We start from the raw sequence: 26,310 nt of genomic DNA, 5'->3' as shown, positions 1-26,310 counted from the left end.
ACTGAGCCACCCAGGCGTCCCTCCCGATCTCTTTTGAAAAAAGATTTTATTTATTTATCTGACATAGAGAGAGATCACAAGTAGGCAGAGAGGCAGGCAGAGAGAGAGGGAGAAGCAGGCTCCCTGCTGAGCAGAGGGCCTGATGCAGGGCATGATTCCAGGATCCTGGGATCATGACCTGAGCCAAGGGCAGAGGCTTAACCCACTGAGCCACCTAGGCGCCCCTAAAACGAATTTTTAAAAGTAAAAATAACCTGAAGGCCAAACAAGATACTTCTGTGGACTGGATCTGAGCTACTGGATTTGGGCTACTAATTTTCCACTTAGCCTATCAGTTGTCAGGAATGCTATGACAACCTTTACTGTGTAACTTAAGCAAATCCGTTTTATCTCCCTCAAGTTCTATTAGCTCACCTGTAAAATGGACCCAGCCTTACGAGGATCAAAGATCAGGTGTGTAAAACGTTTAGCATAATGCTGGCGCGTAGTAGGCACAACCACCCAGTAAGTAGCAGCAGTAGCTTGGGTGGCTATTGATTTGGGAAGTACATATTCAAAAGGGGCAAAACATCCCATAGGCAACGAGACCGGCAAGGCGACGCCAGGAAAGGAGAAAAAATGGGAGAGGAAAAAAGAGGGAAGGGAAGAGGTGAGCAGGCAACAGGGTCCGCCCTCCAGGCGGGGCGCCAGCGAGAGGCCCAGGCCGGGGCGGGAGCGCACGTGGCCTATTTTGGGTGGAGCAGAAGCGCCTGGCCGCAGCGGAGACCTCCGAAGCGACCACAGGAGACGAGCCTTGAAGGTAGGTTACATCTGGCCTACGAGGATCTTGGACGCCGGGATGGGGCGGTCCGGGGGTTCCTGGGAGTTGGGGTACAGCGGGGGGCGCCAGATCTGGGCTCGCCACCCTCTTGGGGCAGTTCTGGCCGGACGCCTGGGTCCTCTGGGCCCCTCCCCTTCGGGGGCGGAGTTAGGCGATCTGACCAATGAGCGGCCGTTCTCGAGGCCCCGCCCCGCCCCGCCCCCGGAGCCGCGGCCTCGCAGAGTGCCCAACCGCCCGGCGCCCTGGCCAGGGGCTGCGCGAGCGCGGAATCTGCGGCTGGTGAGTGCGCACCCCCCCCAGGGTCTCCGCCCCGATCCCGCCCCCAGCCCGTGCCCTGGAGCTCTGGACCGCCGGCCGGGGCGCTGGGGAGTGACTCAGCGCGGGGAGGGTGGCGACTTGCAGGGGCTGGAGATTCGAACTATTCAGGGCCTTGAATGCCGGGATGAGTGGGGAGAACGAGTGTCTTCGGAGCTGGTCCTGGGGTGGAGGGAAGAGGACAGTGCAGGGCGGGCGAAGCCAAGGCTCCACTGCCTTGCTGGGGTCAGGGCCATGGGGCGGGGGGCAGGGTGGTGGTGGAGGCGGGGGTGCAAGTCCTGAGCTTTTGACCCAGCGCCTCGCCCTAGGACGCCAAGATGCCTGGTGAACAGCAGACAGAGGAAGAGGAAGAGGAAGAGATGCAAGAGGAGATGGTGCTGCTGGTGAAGGGTGAGGAAGATGAGGGTGAGGAGAAGTACGAGGTGGTGAAACTCAAGATCCCCATGGACAGCAAGGAGGTACGTGTCCCACCCCTGGGGGCTTGGTACCCCTTAAATCTGGTCAGGCCCAGCTTTCCTCAGAGAAACCAGTGATCCAGCCCCTACTTCCCTCTGAGTCTAAGACGAAGAATCTCAGGGTTGGTGGCCCATCCTTCTCCCCTACTGTCCCTAATGCCATCATACAGATGTCACACGTACTGTGCTAGCTGTCCTTGGTTCCCCGTGGAGCTTGATATCTAGCGGGATGGGACTGATGAATAACCACGCAGCTACAGTCCCGTGTGATGGGTGCAGGCACAGGAGGCATGGAAGCCCAGAGCTGGGAACTGCACGCTTCGGGGTAGGGGGATTGGTGGTTAGGTAGGCAACAACAACAGTACTAAGTGGCCCTCAGTAGCATTTGCTATGCACCAGACACTGTTCTAAGTACTGCAAATCTGGAACGTAGGTAGTATTTGTTCCCTTTTACAGGTGAGGAAACAGGCCCTGGAAACTGGACCATTTGGTGACTGGCCCAAGGTCTCAAAGTCAGTAAAGGGGTGGCTTAGCTGAGACCAGTGGGGATCTGAGATTTAGAAGGAATGGCCCTATTCATCCCTCAGGGAAGTGGGTGGGGCACTGGGAGAAGTGAAGGCGGTGGTTCAGTCATGCCGGAGCAGGGATGACAGTAAGGTGGTTGGCAGGCTGGGTGGGACCTTTCCTCTGGGTTTTATCCTGAGGGTTTTGAAGGTTTAAAAAGAGGAGTTTTAAGGAGATCTGAATATGAGTTAGATTTCCCTGTGGGAGATCCTAAATGCTACCAGGCATGTTTTCACCTCCCAGAACCTTGTAAGACTCTCACCCCCCTGCCAGAGGAGCCCTGTGTCCATCTGAAGGACTCCTGTTGGGCGGGGTATCTGGGCCGAGGCTCCCTCCGATTTCTTCCTGCAAGGGGCCAGTTCTCTGGGAAAGACGGTTCTGCTGCCCCCTAGTGGGTATGTTGGGCCCTAGGGGAAGGGGGCTGGCTGCTTTGGCAACCAATTCCAGTCAAAATAACTGTTGAATTCCGTTTTCCTGAGGCCTCCTTGGCCTGTCATCCTAGCGCATCCTGCCTCTTCTGGCTCTGTGGATCCCCTGATCTCGCCTTTGGCCTATAAGTTAAGAACCCAGACTTCAGGGGCACGTGGCTGGCTCGGTCGGTAAAACACGTGACTTTTAATCTTGGGTTTGAGCCCCAGGGTGGGTGTGAAGATTACTTAAAAAAATAAAATGTTAAAAAAAAAAGAAGAACCCAGACTTCAGAGCTTAGGTAGACTTCCAACTCCATCACCTCCCAGCCGTGTGGCCTTGGATAAGTTTCTTCCCCTCTTTGTGGCTCAGTTTCCTCTTTGTAAAAGGGAAACCATAACAACATCGACTCCTTGAGGCTGTGAGGACTAAATGAGTTAGTACTTGAGAAGAGTTAGAACCGTGTCTGGTGCATAATAAACACTATGTAAAAATTTGCTGCTGATAGTCCTTCTTCTCCCTGCGGTTCAGGATCTTGCACGAGGTCATCCTTCTGGAGATTTTTCAACTTGTTTTTATCAAAGAACCTTCTGGGCTGAACCTCAGGGCTGGGAGTGAACAGAGAAACCAGACTGAAGGCCTAGACAGAGGACTGGGGGCAGACAATGGGGGAGGCCTCATGGAGGTAACTTTTGACTTGGTGTTTGAAGACACCGTGGTGATCTGGCCAGTGCAGGAGGAGAAAGGGCATTCCAGGAGGAGGAATAGCAAATGCAGAGGTTCAGCGGAGAAGGCCAGAGAAGTCGGGGGAGCCAGTGAGTAAAATGGCGTTGGAAGCCAGCATAGGAATTTAGAGCATCAAATTGGGGGAGGGACATGACTGGGTTTTCTATTTAGAAGAATCACTGGCTGCTATGGGGAAGACCAGGCCAGGGAACGCTGACAGCGTTGGAGTGTGGACTGTGATAGCAGTGGAGAAAAGATGGAGAGAAGGGGGTATTTGGGACCCCCGACTGGACTGGCTGGAGGTGAGGAGGAGGAGGTGGGGAGTAGGCATGTCTAGTCATCAAAGGTAGGGAGGGTTAGACTCCCAAGGGTATCATGTAGCGATGAAAAGCATTGGTTCAAATCCTAATTCTGTCATTTACCAGCTTGGCCTTAGCTTTCTCCTCTGTAAAAAGGGGTAATGAAAGTTAAGGTCCTCAAATACCAGCCCAAGAAGTATCATCTGGGTTACTGGGTCTGGGGAAGGAGGTTGGAATTGAAGATGGCACAAAAACATCCGACCAGTATTTGGCATTGTGCCCACAGCATAGCTCATTAACTTGCTGCGTGGTCTTCCTGAGACTCAGTTTCCAAAAATGGTGATCTTGAAAGCTCTTTCCAAGGCTGACATTCTGTGACTTCTTGCTATCACACAGTCCCGTAACCACTCATTGTCCAGAATAGACCTTAATTATGCCACACTCAGGGCCTGGAGAACCCTCTCACTGCCTATCAAAATCTAGTCTGTCTTTAAGGAGTAGAAGAGATTTTCTCAGAGGGCCCTAAGCACATCCAATCCTGCCTCTTTTTGCTTAAACCCTTGAGTGGTTTCTGGTTTCCTGCAGGCTAAAGTCTCAGCTCCTAAGCCTGGCATTCAAAGCTCCTCACCCTCTGACCCCCCATCCTGGCTATCTCTAATCACTCAGTCCCCATCCTATGCCCTGACTTCAAACACACCTGACCCTTTCTCATCTCTAAGACTTTGCCCATGTGGTCTTTCAGCCTGTAAAGCCCTCTTCCCCTTTTCCACTTGCTTTCTCCAGCAGTAGACCTTGTCTCTTCTAGATCAGGTTTCTTCACTTTTAACATGCATGCAAATCACCTGGTGATGTTGTTAAAAATGAAGGTTTTGATTCTACAGGTTTGGGGTCTGCCTTGAGATTCTGCATTTCTAGCAAGTTCCTAGGTGATGCTGATGTTGCTGACCTGTGGACCACAATTCCTGTAGCTAGGAGCAAGAGAATAGGGTCATTATTTTATGCTTTGTACCAAGAAGGGGAGATCCTGACTGCTAAAAGAGCCTAGGGCAGGGAGTCAAGCTGTGTAGGTGATCTCCAACTTGTCAGTGAGAGAGAATTGCATCATGGCTAAGAGAATAGGTATTTTGGACAAGGACAGACTCTCAGTGCTAACCTTGGCTCTGCCATTGATGAGTGGTAGGGCCTTGGGTAATCGCTTTATTGGTGGGTCTTATTTCCTTGTTCAAAAATGGAGCAAATAGTACCTAACCCAAAGGATTGTGAGAGTTTAAAACGAGAACATGGATGAAAAGCCCTTAGCACAGTTCGTGGCACATAGTGAATCATCAGTGATGGCAGCTGTTGTTCTTAATTTAGGAAAGTAATGGCTAGGGGGAAACAGACATGTTTGCCCTGATTTAAAGAACAAACAAACAAACAAAAAAACCCTAAGCAAACAAACAAAAACATAAGCAGGAAGACAAAATCACAAACTTCAAATACTTGGATTTTCCTATTATGATATAACATTGATTATATACTCATAGTACCTCTCATTATAGTGCAAATACCATCCTAATGTTGAAGTCTACTAGCTGTAGAATTTAAGACACAGAAGGGCCTTTAATGATCCCCTAGCCAGGTATTTGCCAAGCTTCAGTGACGTGTACATTGCCCACCTGTTGTGCTCCTTTATTTAATGCTTTTCATCAGATAGATTCACATCATTTTGTTAAATAAACCTGCCTTCGTCTACACAGTCACGTTGATGGAATTGTGGATTTCATGTGATCTATTGTTTTTCTAATGTCCATGAAAATAGAGACATAATGATTATAAGAAGACAGTTTCCCTAAGTAACACCTAGAGTCCTCTTGCCTCTTCAGGTTTGCATGCTTCAAGTGGGGAAATTTTTATCTCCCCTAGCCTACCTTGCCTTCCTTGGGACACTGAGGCAGGGAAAGGGAGTGACCTGCCTGGAGTCTTAATGAGGTCGACCCTGCCTGTCTCACCAAGATTCTTCCTGGAGGGTTCCTGGCTGGCTCAGTTGGTAGAGCATGTGACTCTTGATCTCATGTGTTTGAGGGTCATGTGTTAGAGCCCCACGTTGAGTGTAGAGATTACTTAAAAAAAAAAAAAAAAAATCTCCCTGGAGGCATCCAAGGCCCGTCTTCTTGAAGCTAGAGATACAAAGGCTACTCATGTGAAGAATTCCTTTCTCATAACGCAGTGAACCCAGCATAAGGAAGCCCGCAGGCTCATCAAAGTCATCTTACAGAAGGGTGCCAAAGAAAAATGAGCCAGAAAAATGTAAATATAATAAGAAAAATCCTCGCACAGTGGCTGACATGTTGAAATAAAGCCAATGAATGTCAAAACCAGGGCAAGATTGGAAAGTATGACCTTGAATTCAGACTGTGCCAAGCCTGCTGTGGGGAGTTTCTTGATTTAAAGTATCAAGTTGTATTTTAACCTTGAATCCCTCTTGGAGAGCACCAGGGACTTGGAGTCCAGCCTCTGTCTCATCTTGGCTGTTCTAGGTGGGGAAGTAGTGTAGCCTACTGGGTAAGGGTGCTTGCTCTAGAGGCACGCAAGACTCCCACGACTCCCCCTGGCTTTTGAATCTAACTCAGTGAGCCTTTGTTTTCTCAACTATCAAAAGATAACACCCTATTCAAGGGGGTGACGGGAAGCTCTAATACGATAAGGTACATAAAATAGCATTGTCAAAGCCTTAAGAGGTAATGTTATCACTGTTATCATTATGCATACTGTTTAAACGAGAGTTCCCATGGCTGGTCACTAATTTCCCCAACTGCCTTATTTTCCAGTTTCTGAGTTGGTTATAGAAAAGCTGCCTTTTTACAAAGGATCTCGAAAGACTTGAAGTTGCCCTCCTTGCAACTTCAGAAAGAAAAGAGCCTTACTGTTCCTTGTCACTCACCCTCTCTTAACAATTTCCTTATCTCTAAAATGAGAACAGTACTAACTGCTTTGTGGAGACTGAATATGGGGAGAAGCAACACTTTCTTGTCCTTAATCCGTGCCAGACATTTCATTTGGTTTTGAATTAATGTGCCTGTCTGGTTCACAGTAGGTGTTCAGTATATCACTTTTGCTGGGACGAGCATTCTCTTTTCTGAGAAGGGAGCAATGTGCCCCCAATATTTCTCTTCACTCTGCTGTTGGTACAAAATGTTTTCTCTTCCCCTGCTTCTTACAAAGCATTTCTTTTCTTTTTTTGATTTTATCTCTAAAGGCTCAGACCTCATGAAACTGGCTCATTTTCAAAATTTTCCATTTCAGGCCTTGCTTTCTTCACCACTTAAAAAATGATAGGTGCTTATTCTGAAAAGTTTATTAAAGAGCCTGGACTCTGTCCCTGCCTGGCTTCTAAGACAATGCCCTCCTGGCTCTCCTGCCTCACTGACTGCTGGCTGCCCATCTTGCTCCCCGAGGTTCTCTCTTCCCATTCCTGGGGGATCTCATCCAGACTCAGCTTTAAAGACCATTGATAGGTTGACAGCTTCTCAATTAACATCCCTAAGCACAGGCTTCTTTCAGCTCCAGATGTGTCCAGAATTGCAGATATGCTCTGAAGTAAATTTCATCTTTCATCTACCACCTTGCTTCTCCCACTGCCTTCATCTCTGAAGACGGCCATTTTACCTTTGCAATGGCCAAACTCAAAATCCTTGGAGTCATTTTGACTCCTCTCTTTCATTACACCACCTATCCAATCTATTATCCAATCTGTTGTCTCAAACTGCGAAATATATCCAGAAGCAGACCACCTTCACTTCCCACCTGTCACCTCCGTCTGAGCCACTGTCTTCTCTTCAGAGATGGCTGCGGTACAGGTAGCTTCCTCACTGGGCTCCTGCTTCTGCCCTCTCCCCTCCTTTCTGTTCTCTACTCCAGCAACCCGAGGGTGACTTTTAAAATGAGTTTGGTGTGTTCAGATCCCTGTTCCAAACCACCTGACATCTCTATTGGCTTCCCATCTCATTCATATTACTTGGCCCTAAGCTAAGAGATCCCCTCCAAGACCACCTCTTTCATCATTCTCCCCCTCAAGCATTCTGCCTTAGGCACATTTTCATGCCATTCCTGGAACTCAACAGGCAGACTCCCCGCAGGGCCTTGCTGGTCCCTCTGTACAGTAAAGTTTCTTAACAATCCTATTTAAATGTGCAGCGCCCTCCTCCCTGCCTGAATACCAGCACTCTGTCCATTTTTCCTGAAGCAGATTTTAAAACTTTAATGTTGAATCCCCATTGCATAAACAGAGCCTGGCACATTGTACGCGGTCAATAAATATATGTTGAATTAATAACGAATTGCTAGAATGACACTAGGCCTTGTGTACGTGTGTTAACGTACTGTCTCATTTAAAGTGTACAACCGCCCCGAGGCGGGCGCCGCCGCTTTTTCTATTTTACAGACGGGGACTGAGAGGCTGCAGCTCGCGGACACTCCGGCCTTCGGTTCCCGAGCCCGGAGCCCGGCAGTCGGGGCTGACGTGTCCCCTCTTCCCCTCTCCCCGCAGGTCCGGACGAGCGAGGCGCCCGCGCCGTCGGCCGACCCGGCGCGCCCACACGCGTGCCCGGACTGCGGCCGCGCCTTCGCGCGCCGCTCCACGCTGGCCAAGCACGCACGCACGCACACGGGCGAGCGGCCCTTCGCGTGCACCGAGTGCGGCCGGCGCTTCTCGCAGAAGTCGGCGCTGACCAAACACGGCCGCACGCACACGGGCGAGCGGCCCTACGAGTGCCCCGAGTGCGACAAGCGCTTTTCAGCTGCCTCGAACCTGCGGCAGCACCGGCGGCGCCACACGGGCGAGAAGCCGTACGCATGCGCGCACTGCGGCCGCCGCTTCGCGCAGAGCTCCAACTACGCACAGCATCTGCGCGTGCACACGGGCGAGAAGCCGTACGCGTGCCCGGACTGCGGACGCGCCTTCGGTGGCAGCTCGTGCCTGGCGCGCCACCGACGCACGCACACGGGCGAGAGGCCGTACGCATGCGCCGACTGCGGCACGCGCTTCGCGCAGAGTTCTGCGCTGGCCAAGCACCGCCGCGTGCACACGGGCGAGAAGCCGCACCGCTGCGCTGTGTGCGGCCGCCGCTTCGGCCACCGCTCCAACCTGGCGGAGCATGCGCGTACGCATACGGGCGAGCGGCCCTACCCGTGCGCGGAGTGCGGCCGGCGCTTCCGTCTCAGTTCACACTTCATCCGCCACCGTCGCGCGCACATGCGGCGCCGTCTCTATATCTGCGCGGGCTGCGGCCGGGACTTCAAGCTTCCCCCTGGCGCTACGGCCGCCACGGCCACCGAGCGCTGCCCAGAGTGTGAGGGCAGCTGAGCCGCCGTTCTTGTCGCCGCAGGGCTGCGAGCATCCGGCTTAGGGGAGGGGGCGGACACGTGGGGACCCCTACCTGGGGCTGCATTAAGCAGGACTTCCCCAGCTCACCACCCAGGGGCTGGGAAAGGGTGGGATGGCAGGCCTGGCTGCCTTGCAACTGGGAGGCAGGGAGAATCCCCTCACTGGGACCCCTGGAAACAGTGCCCACTCCCCCATCACTACAACCCCTTGACCCTTGTTAGTGAATAAAGTATTATATCATTGCCCCACCGTGCCTGTGAGTGAGGTGGGGGTGCGAGGGAGGAGGAAAGCTGGTATTTTACCCAGGCTTAAATGACTTGACTAATGGAGCTAAGTGGGGCTATAGGCCCGACTTTTTCTGCGGGGCGTCCTCATAACTTCAGGTCTGGAAGGCTCCAAAATACAGCACATTGTGGTCAAACAGCCGCTGCTTTGTTCGGTGAGCAGTAATGAACTTCAGTCTAGTAGTGGGGGAACAGGAATCGAAGTGGCGGCCACTGTTACACCCCAATCTGGGCACGCTGAGTGTGAGGTAAACGCAGGGGAGTCAGGTGACTAGAAATAAAACTTGGGGATATCGGGTCTGGAGTGCACAATATCGCCTCTGGAGGAGGGTACCCAAGGAGTCTGACAGAACAGCCAGAGAAAGAAAACGGAAGTGTCCTGTCTGGGAAATGTGGAGGAAAAGTGTTTCACGGAGGGAGTGGTCAGCTCTGTTACACGCTGTATCTGTAGTTCAGGGAAAGTGGTGAGAGGAGGGGGGTGGTGAAAGCCATCTTTGGGCTAGAGTATAAATAGGAGAATGAGGAAGCCGGGTGAATGGGTGTAGACAACCCATTTTAAGAGGCTTGGCTGTGAAAAGCAAGAGGGAAATGGCTGGAGGTTTGTTGGGTTTGTTTTGTTAAGAGGCAGGAAACTCAAGTCTGCTTTACATATATGCTGTTGGCCAACCTGGTAGAAAGGACGAGAAGTTGGTTATATAGAAGAGAGGGGAAATAACTCATGGAAAGTATACACGATAAGAGACCAGTAAGGATAAGCTTCCTGCTGTCACTAGTAGGGAGGGGAAAGGTGGGTTTAGGAATACAAAGCTGAAGCAGTTCTAATCCGGACTGTGTTTTACCTGGAAAGTAAGAGGTCACTGGTTAAAAGGGAGTGAGGTCGTTAGTAATAGCAATGAGACCAGTAAAGAGGAATGCCTCATTTTACTGATGTGAAAATAGACTCATAGGGGTGGCAAAAGTAGTTTGAGGGTTTTTTTCCCAGCATCACTCCACAGTAGAGTGGAGGCCATGGGTATCCCCAAAAGGGAAGTGATGTGCCTGAGGTCTCACATGGGGTAAATCATACACACCCCACACTATCTTTGTCCAAGTGGAAATTGGCCTTGAGAGGATAGGGGAGGAGGCAAGAGGCCCTCTCCAAGATGAGAGGAATCTCTGTTCTCTACATCAGACTCTTGACCCCAATTTGTGATGAGGCCTAGGGAGAGGGGCATTAGGCATTCACAGCGTTGGGGTCCTGATAGACAAGGATGGGTTTTAGGTCCAGGCCCCTCTTAACTGTTGACATTTCCTGCTTAGGGGCCCCTGAAAGTCATGAGTTGAAAAAGTAAACAGAGAACCACAAACTTAGAAAGTCACTCCTATGTGCCAGGCACTGTCCTAAGTGCTACATTTAAAAATAACTTAGACCTTACACCCCTATAAAGTAGATACCATTATTTTCATTTTAGATGAGGAAACCAAGGCGCAGAAAGATGAAGTAATTTGATGAACATCATCCAGCTCATAAGTATCAATGTACAGCATTTGAACCCAGACAGCCTGGCTCCAGAATCTGGGCCCTTATCCAACACTACATACAGATTCCAATCCCCTGTACAGGTCCAGAAGGGGTAAGGGAATTGCACGACACCACACCAGGATCTTGCTGGAAATCGGATCTCTCTGCCCTGTACGTGGGAGGTACCCTAGAGAAACATGGCAGCTGGGCTCAGAGACATCCCTGGTGCCCCTCTCTAGTACCTGCTGAGATAGAGCCTCCGCAGTCACTCCAGGAAGAATCTAGAAGTTGCTAACCAAAACTTTTAATGAGAGTGAAAAAAATAACAGGAGGCTGTCTTCTGGAGGTTTTTGGGCCACAAGCCTTAGGAAGTCCACAGGCCCCTGATCCATTAGGAAAGGACTAGAACAAAGTTCCATGGCCAGGCCACACTCTGCTTCTCAGATGCCATGCTGGGTTGCAAGTCCTGTGCCCATGTTTCTAGGTTGAGGCCCGGCCTGTGGACTCATGGTCACGGTCTGCAGGCCCCACAGCTTGGTCTTCAGAGGTGGCCCCATGGGGCAAGTCTGTATACTTGAGGGCAGAGCCGCGGGACAGATGTGCTGGGTAGCGCCGGCGGTTGAGGTCCATCTTGGAGAGCACCGCTCGGGGCAGATCCACATGGCAGCGGGCTGCTAACGCTACCAGGTAGATGAGGACATCACTAAGCTCCTCCTGAAGGGCTGCCCGTTCCCTGGGAGGCCAGGCTTGGGGGCCAGGCTCTTCATCAGGCTTCCACTGACTGGGGGCAGAAAACAGAGATAGGCACAAACACAGACGCTAGCTAAGATGATGGGCTCCGCCTCTCTTAGGAGCATCCCAGTCCTTGCAGCAATGCATTCCTACCTCTTAGGAAGTTCTTCCAACTCAACCCACCTGGGCCCTAGGCAGAGTCAGGGTGGGAAGAAGACCCCCGCAGGTAATTCATCCAGACCTCTGTGTCCCAACCTGAGCCAAGGACCGGTCAAGAGAACATTTCACTTGTTAAGACCCAATTCTACTTCTCCCCAGCCCTAGCCACTGTGACTCCAGACTAAGCCCCAGAACTGGACCACTGTGAAAGCTGGCTAACTCACCTTCTACTCTTGCCCAGTACCACCTTTTAAACCCACAAATTACATTTTGTCCCTCCGCTGCTGTAATTCCCCCAACTGTACTTAGAATAAAATCCAAACCCCCGACCGTGCTGTACAGGTCCACATGAGCTCTCTCTTCCAAAGTCATTATCCACCCCCTCCCCCTTTCTCCCCACCGAAAGCCACTCTGGCTTATTCTGTCTGGCAAACGGGTCAAACTGTCACAGGGCCTTTGCACGTAACTGCTCCCTCTGCTTTAAATGCTCTTCTCCCTGCTCCCCCCAGATCCTTCCCATGGCTGTTCCTTCCGGTTCTTCAGGTCTCAGCACAGATGTCCCCTCCTCAGAAAAGCCTTCTCCTTCTGTTACTTCCTTTCTCATCACCTTGTGTTATTTTCCTCATAGAATTTATCACAATTCCTGACCTTTTAAAATTAGTTGAGGGGTGCCTGGGTGGCTTAGTCAGTTAAGTGTGGACTCTTGATTTCAGCTCAGGTCATGATCACAGGGTTGGGAGATCAAGCCCTGTGTTAAGCTCTGTATTGGTTGTGAATTCTCTCTCCCATGGGGCACCTGGGTGGTTCAGTGGGTTAAAGCCTCTACCTTTGGCTCAGGTCATGATCCCAGGATCCTGGGATCAAGCCTCACATTGGGCTCTCTGCTCAGCGGGGAGTCTGCTTCCCCCTCTCTCTCTCTGCCTGCCTCTCTGCCTACTTGTGATCTCTGTCTGTCAAATAAATAAATAAAATCTTTGTAAAAAAAATTCTCTCTCCCCCTCTCCCTCTGCCCTTCCCCTGCTCACTTTCTCTAATAAATCTAGAAAAACAAAATAAAAATTAGTTTATTTATTGTTAGTCTCCTTGTACTGTGAAGGCAAGAACCATGCCTTTTTTTCCCCCTGAAGATTTTATTTTTTTATTTTTTTTTAAATTTTTTTTTTAAAAGATTTTATTTATTTATTTGACAGATAGAGATCACAAGTAGGCAGAGAGGCAGGCAGAGAGAGAGAGAGAGAGGAGGAAGCAGGCTCCCTGCCAAGCAGAGAGCCCGATGCGGGGCTCGATCCCAGGACCCTGGGATCATGACCTGAGCGAAAGGCAGAGGCTTTAACCCACTGAGCCACCCAGGCGCCCCGAAGATTTTATTTTTAAGTCATCTCTACACCCACAGTGGGGCTCGAACTCACAACCCTGGGATCAAGAGTTGCATGTTCCACTGACTGGGCCAGCCAGGCACCCCAGGAACCATGTCCATCTTGTTCAGGGCTTCATTCTAGAAGCCCCAGCACATCACTGATGCTCATTCATCTGTAACGAATGAATGGCTTGCCCTCACACATATCTCTGTGCTCTCATGTCTCCATCCCCAAAGTGAATGCCCTGGTTTAGGCCTGCCTTACCACCTCTTGCCTGATCTGTATCAGCCTCCTCATGGGTTTTCCCTGCCCCAATTCTCTTGGTGACCCAATTCACCCTGCAGAAAGGGATCTTTCTACCAGTCAAATCTGGTCAGGTCTTCTGTCCCAACTCCATCACCTCCTAACTCCAGCTGTGTCACTCTGAGTTCGTTTTGGCTCCCCTCTCTTCCACAGCCATCACTCGTTCTGTAGCTATCTACTGTGGTACCCCAGGCATGTGGGACATGGCAGGCAACAAAACAGATACAATATCCTTGCCCTTCCTTGAAAAGCTTACCCCAAAGGACTTTCAGAATCTCCCTGAATTTAACTTACCCTTTCCCACTTGGCCAATGACTCTCAAGGCTGGAATGCATGGGAAGTCTTCCAAAAAATACCCTCCTTTCCACCCCAGAGGCTGCCACCATCCTTTATGACCTGGACCTGCCTTGCTGTTTTCACACCTTTCTTTCGCAGAAGATTGGATGCCCCAAGAGGGCAGGGGCAGATAAGTCATCCCTATCCCCAGGTACAGAGCCCAGCATGGATATTTAATGATCAGATAAATGTTTCCCTCCCCCATAACACACAGACTATTCCAAGAAGACTTCATTTACTCACAAGAGTTCTGCCAGCTCCCCCACTTCCCCCACCAAGGCCAGTAGGAGGTTCCGAGGCTGGTGGAACTGGCCCCAGTCTCGTTCAGCAGCAAACTCAGCATGGAGGCGGCGGCTGGAATAGAAGAAAGAAGTGGAAATCCTGGTCTTGGGTTAGAGAACCCAAGAGAAGACCCAGAGCCCAGGCGGGCATCTCAGTGATATGTAATGGGAGCATAAGTATCAGGGGTTCTGCAACGAATTCCTTGGATGGCCTTAAGCAATCCTTCTTCTCTTTGGGACCTGGACTTCTCATCTGTAAAGAGGGTGTGCACTACACAGGGCCTCAACTCTACGGAAAACTCACAATACCCTCTCTTCCATTACTCCAACTTCTACTGCTGCTTCTGCAGTTCCCTCCACCTGGAATATTCCTCTCCCTGCACATCGAAATCCTACCGATTTTACAAAGTGCAGCTCCAGGGACACTTCCCCCAAGAAGCCCTCCTTGACTTCCTCCAGCAAAAATAATATCACCCACTTTTCAGCACTGGCATTTGCCCTCGTCCTACCACCCACTCCTGGAGGGCAGAGGCCGGGCAGAAGCAGCATGGGAAGCAGCAGCCGAATTTCCCCAGGGCTGGTTCTAATATTACTCACCGGGCGTCACCATTTCCCCTGCCACTTGTGTGCATCACTATGTCCAATTTGCAGATAAGGAGGTTACATGACTCTCCAGAGATCAGCCGGCCGGGCCGGGACCCCAGCAGAGCCGCTAGCCTTCTTCCAGACCACGTGGAGAGACCCTCCCCAATAGGCGGGAGAAAAGGGGCGACCTCCCCAGGCTGGGTAGGGACGGCTTACATGTCCTCGAGCGTGGGCTCCGGACTGAAGCTGAAGGGGCCGTTAGCAGCAGTGTCGTCTCCCTCCGTGCCCCCAAGCGCGTCCCCATTCGCCCGAGACATACCGCCCACCACGCAGCACTCGGGATGCACACTGAACCACACCGCGCCAAGCTCGAACCCGCCTCCAGGGCTCCTGACCAATCACAGGGGTTCACGACTGCTTCCGGGGTGGAGCGCAGGAAAGGCCAATTAATTATGTGGACTTTACTGCAGCCCGCCCTTGACGCCCACGGCCTTGGATTCTTCCGTCTTGGCGGAGCATCTTAAAGGTATAGAGACCAGATTCGGCCACCAAAAGACAATCGACACAGGGCGAAGAGGGCGCAGGCGCGTCTCTTCTTTTGTGGGCGCCAGATGGCGCCAAAGAGAAATGACGGAGCAGGGAAGAGAGTGGGGCCCTCTGAAACCCCAGAAATGGAGAGTTCAAGCAAGAAAGGGAAATTTATTATAAGGATACAAAAATGTCTCCAGGGTTTAGGAACTAGGGTGACCATTCTAAGCATTTTACCTATTTAATTCTCACAACAGTGATGATAGGTAGTATCGTCGTCTTCCTCATTTTACAGGTAAGGAAACGGAGAGATTGAGTAATTTAACTCAACAGCTAATAAGGCGGTGCCAGGTTTCCATTCTAGGTAATTTGGTTTCAGAATATGTGTTATTAACTCCTACATTATAATGCCTCAGATGATGATAAATACTATGGGAAAAAATTATTTAAATACTTAAAAGTGGGGCAACGTTAGATTGCATGGTACAGGGAAGATGGGGGCAAGCATTGTTGGTTACCAGCTCAACTGCCTTTTCCCCTCCTGCATTCTTGCACAAGAGTGAGTTTATTCTGATGTCCACCCTCCTCTCCTTGATTGATCATGTGGCCCCATTGCCTAGCCTGATCAGTCTATGGGAGAGTATATGGCCTAGTTCTTGACAATGAGAAGTTGGGAAGTCTGTTGGAGACTTCTGGGAAAGATTCTGAGTTCTTTTGTTAAAAAAGCACAGGATGTTTCTACCTTTAGATATTAGTATGTGACGGAATCTTTGTGGGGAGGGCTAGCCCACAAACTGGGATTGGTTGATAGAAAGTTAGAAAGGACCTGGATCCTTGATAACATCGTTGGGATGCTTATTTTCCAGAAAGGTCCTAATTTTTAAGACTTTGGTTATATAAGAAAATACATCTCTTTATTGGTCAAACCACTTTTAGTTGGGTTTTCTGTTACTTGGCTTTGAGAAAGTGACATTTAATCTGAGCAAAAATCAAGGGGTATAGAGATCTAGGTAGAGGGAGCACCAGTGCTTAAAGCAGGAAAGTCTTGGCATGTTCTAAAGACAAAAAGAATTCCAGTGTGTTGGGAATGTAATGAGCAAGGGGGAGAGTGGTTGGATGTGATATTAGGGAAGTGACAAGAGGCAAGATCAGATTGATCAACCATAGATTTTATTTCATATTTTATTTTGGATTTTAAGTATTATGGAGACCCTTTGGAGGGTGCTGGCAGGGGAGTTATATGATCATATTTTGTGTTTATGAGCCCTCTGGCTGCTGTGTTAAGAAGGAATTGGAGGAGGGCCAAGGTAGAAGCAAGGAAAGGAGTTACTGCAGTTGTCCAAGGAAAAGATGATGTTGACTCTGGGCCAGACTGATGGTGAATGAAGATGGAGAGAAGTGGATGTACTGGGGAGATATTTTTGGAGGTAGATCTATAGGCTTTGTTGATTTTTAATAGAAGTGTGGGAGAAAGGATAGAATCAAGTATGGCTTACAAGTTGTTTTTTTTGTTTGTTTTTTGGCTTACAAGTTTTGAGTGTTGAGCAACATGGTGAATGGGAGTGACACATACGGGATGAGGAAAGTGAGGTTCAGGATTGAACACACATGGCATCAGGAGTTTGGTTTAGTACAAAGCTAACTGAAGCTACATATCAATTTGGCAGGTGGATTTATGAGACAAAGGTTTAGAGGAAAGATGAGAGCTAGAGATTCACAATGGGTAGTTTCAGTCATCAGGCAGTACTTAAAGTCGTGGACTTGGAGAAGAATGACTACTACAAGAATCTAGATAGACAAAACTAAGACTAGACTAAGATTAGATTAATGTTTAGTAGTTCAGCAAAAGAGAAGAGGCAGGTGAAATGACATGAAAATTGAGAGTGTGGTTTCATAGATGCTGAGAGGAAAGTGTTGCAAAATGAGTGGACATCTGACTTGGATGCTACTGAGCTGCAGGATAAGAAGAGGGCACAGAAGTTGCTGCTGGATTAGGCAACATGGAAGTTGGATATGGGAATTGGGAGAAAAGAGGGAGTCCTGGGTAACTCCTGGGTTTCTGGCTTGAGTAAATGGATGGATAATTTTGTCATTTGCTGAAATGAAGACGCAGAAGACCCAAGAGTTGGGGTGGAAGGGAAGATAATGAATTCAGTTTAGGGTCTGTTGAGTCTAAGATGGCTCTAGAACATCTAGATGATGTCTTACAGGCAGATGGACATACAGGTCTGAAGTTCAGAACATTGAGATGCCTCTCAATCTGGGAACTGAAAGTACTTTCCATAGCACCTACCCTGATGTTTGCTAACTTCTCCACACAAGAATCCAAGGTCTTTTACTGGAATGCAAAACACAGCTTTCTCAGGAGTCCTCTGCAACCCAGATTTTTGAAGTCAGGAACCAGGACTTGTAGAGCTCACAGGTCAGATGGTCCTTAGTGATTGAAAGGAAGGAGGAGACACTCTCTGTGGACCTGCCTCTGCCTTCCTCCTTGGGGCTTCTGACTGGTTTGTTAAGCTTTTGTCAAGCATCCCGCAGAACATCCCAGTTTTTTGTTCCATGGCATTGTTCTTGGAAGACCAAGCAAACCCAGCTCCAGCACAGCACATTGTTGGAGGGGTGGGGAAGACCCTCATGTGGGAGAGGGAACAGACCTGAACTTACAATTGGCCCCATGATCTGGACCTGTCATGCAGACTTTTTCTGTACCCTCATCCCCACATCCATTCACTTTTCTGCATTCTCCTCAGACACATTTTAGCAACCCAACCTCCCTGCTTTTGTACGGGCCTCAATGTGCTTGGTCTTGGCTTTGGTTCACATTTGTGATTAGCCTTTACAAGCGTATCCCTTTAGGGACTGGTGCCCTAGTCTTTTCGACCAAAGGTGTTTTCCCAGTTATTTCCCAACTATTATTCCCTAATAAATGTTTAATGACAGGATGGGCAGGCTGGGAAAAGCAAACATAAGCATGTACACACTGTCCTTCTGCTACTCAAGAGTTTGGATGCCTTCACCACTGCAGCCAGCCATGAGCAACTGATCCCAGGGCAGCTTTTGAGAAACCCTGGAGTGGGGGAGGTTGCAGTGATTGGAGAACAAAGTAGCAGAGACCCATAAGCCAGATGGGTGGTGTTGGGGTAGGGGAACCTGGCAAACTAAGGGTCAGGTGATTGGGAACCCAAGCACAAATGTCCTTGGGAAGATTGTTTCTTTTCTCTGAGTCACAGTTTCCCTATCTATGCAATGGGGCTCTGGCCTAGGTGGCCTCCAGCGACCCTTCAGGTGTGTGCTGGGAGGGCTGGGACAATGTGTATTTAGTTTGTATCACAGTGCTGTTCTTATTGGAGGTAGAGCCATTGACCTTGTTGGTTTTGAACTGGGGGATGGCAGAAATGATGCGCTATAATTAAAAATATTTGTTCTAAGTATTTCAGGGGGAGTCATGACAGAGGCTTTGAGAAATCTCTAGTTTAGCCCATTCAGGCTGGGGAGTCCCTAACCTCTTTAGGAGCCCTTCTTAGGGCACCTGGCTGGCTCAGTCAGTGGAGCATGTGACTCCCGATCTCAGGGTCAGAAGTTCAAGCCCCACTTTGTGTGTAGAGCTTACTTAAGAAAGAGAAAGAGAGAAGTCCTTCCCCAGTCTATGTATCCAGTCTTATTTTCCTAAACCCATGCTGAAATCCAGCCAGATGATCCCCACTCTCCTCCTCCCTAATTTTGCTCATATATGGAATGCCCACTGCCCCTTCTCTGCATATCCAAACCCAAATTCTACTCATTCTGCAGAGGCCTGCTTTGAAGCCACCTCCTCTGGGAAGCTTTCCTAAACTTCCTCCAAAATATTTGACCTTCTATAGTACTTAATCCACTCTAGTCCATATGGCACTTACCATTCTTGGTCTTGATTTTGGGATGATGGGTGTCTCCTTTTAGACTGAGTCTCCTGAGGAACAGAAGCAGTGTCAGGCTTTTGTTTCTCCAGGGCCTGATACTTGAATAGATCTAATAAATACTAATTTATAACAGCATGTCTCATGGGATTCCCTCCACGACTTCTCTGCAGTAGGTGGGTATGGCTGTGCCTGTTTTACAGATAAAGAAACTGAGGCCCAGAGACTTATCTGAGATCACCCAGAAAGGTGAACCCGCAGTGTTCCTCAACAAGTGAAAGAAATCTCCCTACCCCCACAAGAGTGTGAAAGAGGCAGCTCAATATTTTGGGTATGTGCTTAAGTGACCTTGCTACTGCCTTTTCTTCTGTCCTTCTGTCCTGTCTCTTCATCTTCTTTCTCTTCCTTTATCTTCAACGTCCTCTCCTTTTTCTTTTCTGCCTTTGGCTTCTTTTTCCTTTTCTTTCTCTTTTCTTCCATCACCTTCCTTACTTCTATCTGTGATTCTGTTCTGATTCCTACCTGAGGTCCTGTCCCCTCCACCACCTGCTGCCTCTGTTTTGCTGCCCAGCTTCTCCCCAAGGAAAAGATGGGTGCCTATCTTGCTGTCAACCCCTAACCCTTTCTAGGTTGACTAAGAGGACTCAGGCCAGGGACGCTTCCCTCATTTTCTTCTCCTTTTGTACGGTCCACTCCAACCCATTAGAGAGCTGTGTATGTGGACAAACAGAACTGAGGTCTAAATTTCTTCTCCAAAGCCTTGAGAGATTGGTGATACCAGCCTCCACCGCTAGGAGACATCAAGAGCAAGGAAAGTGTGGATATTGAGGGTGCTAGGGTCCCCAATGTGTATCCTACTTACTCACTCTCTCACTCATTTATTCAATATATCCTGAGTCCTGACTATGGACTAGATAGTGTTCTAGGTACTGGGGGTAGGGAACATCCCCTGCCATCTTGGAGCTTACACACTAGCAGAAAGGGACACTTAGAAAGTGAACTAACACATTCTCAAGGTAATTACAGATTAGGGTTAGAGCTGTGAAGCCAATAAATGATGTGAAGAGTTGGAGATTTGGTAGGTGTTAGCTGATGTCAGAGAAGTTTTTATGAGGTTTAATTTTAGCTGAGACAGGATTGAGGGTGAGCCTGCCAGGTAGAGAGCCTGAGGTGAGACTCCAGATAAAGGGAACTGCGGAGTACAAAGGTTATCTGTTTGTTTGGAGCTCACAAGAAGGCTAATGGGCTAGAGTTTAGTGAGAGAGGGAAGGCGAGTGCCGTGAAATGAGGTTGGACATATGTAGCAGGGATTGTATGGAAAGTGATTTCAGAGCTTTGAGTAGGAGAAAAGCTGATTGAATTTTTAAAATTGATTTATTGTTGTAGTTAGATAGTATTTACAACTATGTAAATATTCATTGCTGAATACTATATATGATTACATTTCATTTGTCACACAAGGTTTTATTTTTTGTTGGAGTTGTTAATTGCCTCATTTTTTTTCATTTGCTAGTTTTCTATTTAATTGTCACTAGTTCTTTTTACATCTTCCATTAACCTTCCAATGTAATTTTTCACAAAATCAAAAGTATCAGTGCTCAAACAGGCCCATTTTCCTTTCCTGGGAGCCTTCAGGCTCCTCTTCCTGAGTGATGTGCCTGTTCCAGGCTGCTCGCTCTCTAGACATGCTGTAGAGCTGTTACCTTGAAACCTCCCTTCACCTTCTTCTGTGCCGGCTTGGGTTTCCTGAACCTCATTTTCCTCTTTCCCAGTTTGCCCCCTTATTTTCCTAGAGCACATTGTCTAGTAGTTTCTTGAGAAAGAGTGTGTGGGATGAAACCACTTATACTTTGCATGTCTAAAAATATCTTTATTCTGCTTATTTGTAAGATGTGGCTGGGTATGGAATTATACAGAGAAAATAATTTACCCTCAGTATTTTGAAGGGATTACCTCATTGTCTTTTAGCTTCCCTTTTCCTGTTGAGAAATCTGATACCATTCTTATTGCCAGACCTTTCTACATACTCTTCTCCTCCTCCAGATGGTTTGAGGAGAGCATAATTGGGGCATCTGGCTGGCTCAGTCAGTGGAGCATACAACTCTTTTTTTTTTTTAAGATTTTATTTATTCATTTGACAGGGAGAGAGATCACAAGTAGGCAGAGAGGCAGGCAGAGAGAGAGGAGGAAGCGAGCTCTCCGCTGAGCAGAGAGCTCGATGCGGAGCTCAGTCCCAGGACCCGGAGATCATGACCCTAGCTGAAGGCAGAGGCTTACTCCACTGAGCTACCCAGGCGCCCAAGGAGCATGCAACTCTTGATCTCACCATTGTAAATATGAGTCCCACACTGGGTGTGGAGTTTATTTAAAAATAAAATCTTTAAAAAAGAAGAACAGACTCTGGACTCACACTGCCTAGCAGTTGGCCTGTGCAATTTTGGATAAATTTCTTAATCTCTTTGCACCTCAGCTTCCTCATTTGCAAAATGGGGTTGTTGGCAGTTCAAATGAATATATATATATATGAATATATATATGAATATATATATGAATATATATATGAATATATATATGAATATATATATGAATATATATGAATATATATATGAATATATATATGAATATATATATGAATATATATGAATATATATGAATATATATATGAATATATATATGAATATATATATGAATATATATGAATATATATATGAATATATATATGAATATATATGAATATATATATGAATATATATATGAATATATATATGAATATATATATGAATATATATGAATATATATATGAATATATATATGAATATATATATGAATATATATATATGAATATATATATATATATATAGCACTTCTCTTCATCACTGGTATTTTATAATTTAATAAAAATTAATGTATGTCATTTTTCATTCACTATGCTGGGAAGTGAGGAGATATGTGATATTTATAACTTTTTAAATTTTAGAAAATTTTCTTGTGTCTTTGGAATTCCTCCTAGATGTTGAACCTCCGGGCTTTCCTCTAATTTCCATACTTTTTTCTTCTTCTGCTGTGCATCTTTTTGTTGTTGTTCTACTTTCTGATAAATTTCTTCAACTTTATCTCCTAAGTATTGTACTGAATTTTGAAAACTTTAGCTAAATTTTATATTCTAAATGCTTTGTTCTCATTATCTTTTTATGAACACTTTATCTTCTTTACCTCTTTTTTTCTTCTTCTACTCCCTATTTTATCTCTTTACTGAGTTTTTGTTTTCTTTGACTTCTTTTCAAGTTAGAGGCTTACCTCAAATGTCTGGTGATCCTTGACCACTTATATTTAAGAATGGGGCATGGAGGGGCGCCTGCGTGGCTCAGTGGGTTAAAGCCTCTGCCTTTGGCTCAGGTCATGATCCCAGGGTCCTGGGATCGAGCCCTGCATCAGGCTCTGTTCAGCAAGGAGCCTGCTTCCCCCTCTCTCTATCTGCTTGCCTCTCTGCCTACTTCTGATCTCTGTCTGTCAAATAAATGTAACCTTAAAAAAAAAAATGGGGCATTGAAAAGAATGTGCTTGAGTGAAACTTTTCAACTGGGAGGCTTCCTGGTACAGGGATTTTCGTGGGGGCTCACCAAATGTTTATATAAGTCTTTTTTTTCTGGGCACATTCTTTTTCTCCAGAGGAGCAAAGGCAGTATAAGCTTCCCAGACAGTGTTTTTAAGGGGGAAAAGCAGGCTGGGGCAGTCTCTTTCAGCCTTTATTCTTATTTTTGGTCAGGCCCCCCGTCCTTCACTGTGGTGTCCCCAGCTTTGTAGTATTTTTAAAATTCATTTTCCAGAAAGTAAACCTCCCTTTACCTACAGAGGTAAGAGGCAGTCATCTGGTTATGTGACATAGGGGAGAGGTTTATGAACTTCAAAGATCTAATTATAATTACCCTGTATAGAAGCTTTCAAACAGTATCTGTCTTTATCCCCACCCTTGACCTGTTACCTCCAAAGCACATCTCCTTGCTTCCTGTTAGTATTCCCCAACTCTGAAGGCATTTACTTTGGCTTCCTCTATTCTGCTAAGTCAGTTACCCTTCTTCCACCTACTTTAAATCTTCCAAGAAGTGTTGGGCCCTTTCTTTTCCTCTCCCATCCGCTAGCCCTTGGGTTTTATGCCTGTTTTGAGTCCTTTGCTACCAACACAGGGAGAGGGGTGCAAACCTAAATCTAGGTGTTAAATCCTCTGGTCCAGAATCAGGGAAAACATTTGTGCTCTCCACTTGCCAGATTCTAAATGTATCAATTGGTTCATTTTATAAGACTAAAAGAGTCAGAATTCCAAGAATCCAAACATTAGCCACAAGAATTTTTCCACAAAGTCCTTTTTATTTATTTCGCTAGAAATTACTTTATTGATTAAATCACCAGGAATTTTCAACACAAGATTGAACATCTTAATGACCACCAAGGTTTGGGCTCTGGGGCTTGTTCTGCCTCTCCCAGTCCTTACAGGGGTTTAGAGAGAGAGACGTCATTAACAGAGACCAAATGAGATGGTCGCAGGTCCTCCCTTCCCAGTCATTGGACAAGCTGCTCAATTCTTGTCCAGAGCAGGAAAGAGCCAGTACTTCAGAAAAATCTAATAAAGAATTTGACAACGCAATGTAAGATCTCTCAACAATTTAGATTTATCATCAGTATTGGTCCAAACTTATTTGCTTCTGATCTAAATCATTTTGTAATTTACTTTTTTTTTTTTTTGGTGTTTATGTAATTCTAACAAATAACCTCACTCCCTGTGCAGACATGAATCAACCCAGTGCCAAGAAAAAAAAAATCCCTCAAACCAGAATAGCTTTATCTTGCTCTTGGACAGAAGTAACAGAGGTTTTTCTGCTTTTCTTCCACATATGAGATGAACAAACCTCCCCCTGAAGTCCAAAATGTTATTTCTGGCCTTGGAATGTGCAGCTTATGATGGGCTGATTCAAATCACTTCGAAAGGGCCACTGGAACTACTATGCAGGCGGCCTTCTTTGGAAATTTCTTCTTAAAATAAAGTTCTGAGAATCGTTCATGATGGTGTACAAAGGCTCTAATGTCCAAACAACTTCTGCTATTCCATCTCATGAACTAGGCTCAGAGGAGGCATTGGAATTGTCAGGAGCGAGAGCAGTAGCAGTGGCCCCACGAGGTAGGACCTCAATAACTCGAGGCTTGTCAATGATCCGGGCTGTCCGGTTTCCCTTTTCCACAATACCGACGATCCATGCTTGGTGACCCTCTCCATACTTGGAAGATTTGATCTCAGAACAAAAGCGAGCTGCCTGTTCTCTTGGCAGACAAATCAGTAATCCCCCAGAGGTTTCCGCTGAGGTTCCTTGAAGGAGCCCAAAGCGCCCACTGGCCTTGCTGATGGCGGCCATCTTGGCAATAATCGGCAGATTATGAATTACAAACGACACCTCATTTCTCTGTTGTTTTGCAAGGTTCTGAGAGTGTCCTAGAATGCCAAAGCCTGTGATATCTGTGGCTGCGTGTGCATTAAACGTGTGCATTAAGCCAGCAGCAGTTCTGTTTAGGGTCGCCATATTGAACATGGCTTCCTGATAAGCCAGCTCTACCTCTTCTCTAGAGACCACCATATTTATTTTATTCCATCTCTCAGGATTATCTAGCCATTGGTGGGCATTGACAGCAACTTGGGTTCCTAAGGGTTTGGTTAACACGAGCACATCCCCCACAACTGCACTGTCGGGCATGATGAATTCATTGGGCTGACATACCACGGTGGCGACCCCACCGACGATAATCCAAGGGTTTACCACCGTTTGTCCACCAGTTACTGCAGTCCCTCCTTCCTCAGCAGCATCGCGAAAGCCTTTGATCATGAGTGGTGTGATCTTTTCTCGTTCCTCCTCGGTCATACTCTGGCTGACGCTGAGTAACATCAACATGTTGTCACATTCGGTGATGCCCATGGCGTAGAGGTCACTCAGCACGTTGGCACACGCTATGCGCCCCATCATGTAGGGATCTTCCACCAAGGGGTAAAAGAAGTCCGTGGTCTGCACCAGTGATAGGCCCCCGTGCCTCAGCGGTATAACGCACGAGTCCATCCCAATGCCCAGGGCTGGAAAGGTGGGGTTGGGTTCGGCCCCAGCCGCCAGGCCGCCTTCCTGGGCCGGCTCTTCATGGCCTCCCACTAGGCCCAGCCCCAGCGCGGGCCGCACGTCGGGCCGCGTCAGTCCCGCCAGGAGTTTGAGCAGTGTCTCCTGGGGGACCTTGCAGCCTCAGCCCTTCATGCCGGAGAAGCCCGTCAGCCGCCAGCTCGGGCTGAGGCCCAGCGCCTGGGGCTCGAAGGGCCGGTAGCTCGAGAAGCCCCGGCCCAGGGACAAGCCCGCGGGGCCCGAGCCTTCCGCGGCCGCCGCCACCACCACCTCTCCGCCGGCGCCCGTCACCGCGGCTTCCGCCATTGCGCCTGCCGGTCAGGGAGGGAAAAGAGGAGAGGAGACCTCCCTTCTATTTTCTACTCCAGTTACCACCGACTAACAGATATTACCGCAGAGAGTCCCCCCGGCACGACTCGCGCCGCCGAACTCACGCCGCGCCGCGCGCTCTTGGCCTTCCTGAGGGAGGGGCCGCCGGCTCCCTTACTTATAGTCCTTGTGATTGACAGCCGTGCCATCCAATGACGACTCCGCTCCCGAGAGGCGGGCTTCCTTCCGTCTAGCAGATAAATTACAAATCAACCAGCAGTTTGCGAAATCGGTCCCGGTGACTTTACCTGCCTGCGCTGCGCTTCGCTCCCCCAGTTGTAATTTAAACGCTCTCCTGGGAGTGGCTGACGGAACTTTGCTCCCCTAGAGACAGTTTACCAAGGGCAGCATTTTCGAAGATGAGGAAGATCGGTCACTTGGCAGATCTCACGCAGGTCAGAATGGTCCGAGGGTCATTTGACAGTGCTCGTGACCAGTCCGGGATAGGAAAACAGCCCAGGGAAAAATTCGGGAAGAATAATGAGAAATTAGATAGGAAGTTACTACCATTAAGCAAGCAAACACTAGCAACAAAATAATGAAATGTTAAAATGGGCTTCAAAGAATTTTGAGATTCAGGGGCGCCTGGCCGGTTCAGTCGGAAGAACACGTGACTCTTGATCTCCGGGTCTGAGTTCCAGCCCCACATTGGAGGGTCAAAATTACACTTAAAGAATAAGATCTTAAAGTCTTCTAAGACTCTTAAGTCCACCACTAACTGTGAGTCACTTTCCCTCTCTGGCATCAGTTGACTTCTGGACAACAAAGTGGCTTATCTTTTTCTATTCTAAAGTTTCTATAGATCTTTAAGTTAGTATATATGATAATCGGTAATGTATCCATTAAGAGCAATTTGCCAATATCTGTTAAGAACACAACT

The 26,310-nt window shown here is 48.0% G+C and overlaps 3 protein-coding genes across 5 annotated transcripts; 1 reads left to right on the top strand and 2 right to left on the bottom strand.

Moving 5' to 3' along the window:
- Positions 1 to 578: 578 nt before the first annotated feature.
- On the top strand, positions 579 to 9,196 carry ZNF771 (zinc finger protein 771). 2 transcript variants are annotated; one of them, XM_045994319.1, is made up of 3 exons: positions 579 to 799; positions 1,444 to 1,593; positions 8,116 to 9,196. In XM_045994319.1, the coding sequence occupies exons 2-3, from the start codon at positions 1,453 to 1,455 to the stop codon at positions 8,929 to 8,931; spliced, it is 957 nt and encodes a 318-aa protein (XP_045850275.1). In that variant the 5' UTR covers positions 579 to 799; positions 1,444 to 1,452; the 3' UTR covers positions 8,932 to 9,196. The 2 variants fall into 2 exon arrangements, with proteins under 2 accessions (XP_045850275.1, XP_045850274.1); XM_045994318.1 differs by lacking the exon at positions 579 to 799 and adding an exon at positions 1,028 to 1,099.
- Positions 9,197 to 11,025: 1,829 nt separating this feature from the next.
- On the bottom strand, positions 11,026 to 14,862 carry DCTPP1 (dCTP pyrophosphatase 1). Of its 2 annotated transcripts, none has more exons than XM_045992452.1 (3): positions 14,708 to 14,862; positions 13,869 to 13,979; positions 11,026 to 11,518 (listed from the first exon to the last, which is right to left on the bottom strand). In XM_045992452.1, the coding sequence occupies exons 1-3, from the start codon at positions 14,806 to 14,808 to the stop codon at positions 11,218 to 11,220; spliced, it is 513 nt and encodes a 170-aa protein (XP_045848408.1). In that variant the 5' UTR covers positions 14,809 to 14,862; the 3' UTR covers positions 11,026 to 11,217. The 2 variants fall into 2 exon arrangements, with proteins under 2 accessions (XP_045848408.1, XP_045848410.1); XM_045992454.1 differs by lacking the exon at positions 14,708 to 14,862 and adding an exon at positions 14,504 to 14,701.
- An 8,395-nt stretch (positions 14,863 to 23,257) lies between these two features.
- On the bottom strand, positions 23,258 to 25,534 carry SEPHS2 (selenophosphate synthetase 2). Its single transcript, XM_045994298.1, has one exon. The coding sequence runs from the start codon at positions 25,365 to 25,367 to the stop codon at positions 24,018 to 24,020; it is 1,350 nt and encodes a 449-aa protein (XP_045850254.1). The 5' UTR covers positions 25,368 to 25,534; the 3' UTR covers positions 23,258 to 24,017.
- Positions 25,535 to 26,310: the final 776 nt, after the last annotated feature.

The sequence above is a fragment of the Meles meles genome, chromosome 21 (genome assembly GCF_922984935.1).
Source record: "Meles meles chromosome 21, mMelMel3.1 paternal haplotype, whole genome shotgun sequence".
Taxonomy (NCBI): Eukaryota; Metazoa; Chordata; class Mammalia; order Carnivora; family Mustelidae; genus Meles; species Meles meles.
This window is presented reverse-complemented; position numbering and strand designations above follow the sequence as displayed.

Coding starts and splice junctions, on each gene's coding strand:
- ZNF771 (XM_045994319.1), top strand. CDS start 1,453: ATGCCTGGTGAACAGCAGACAGAGGAAGAGGAAGAGGAAGAGATGCAA. Junction 1,594..8,115: donor TCCCCATGGACAGCAAGGAG/GTACGTGTCCCA, acceptor CTCTCCCCGCAG/GTCCGGACGAGCGAGGCGCC.
- DCTPP1 (XM_045992452.1), bottom strand. CDS start 14,808: ATGTCTCGGGCGAATGGGGACGCGCTTGGGGGCACGGAGGGAGACGAC. Junction 13,980..14,707: donor GAGCCCACGCTCGAGGACAT/GTAAGCCGTCCC, acceptor CTTCTATTCCAG/CCGCCGCCTCCATGCTGAGT. Junction 11,519..13,868: donor GGGGAGCTGGCAGAACTCTT/GTGAGTAAATGA, acceptor TTCTGCCCCCAG/TCAGTGGAAGCCTGATGAAG.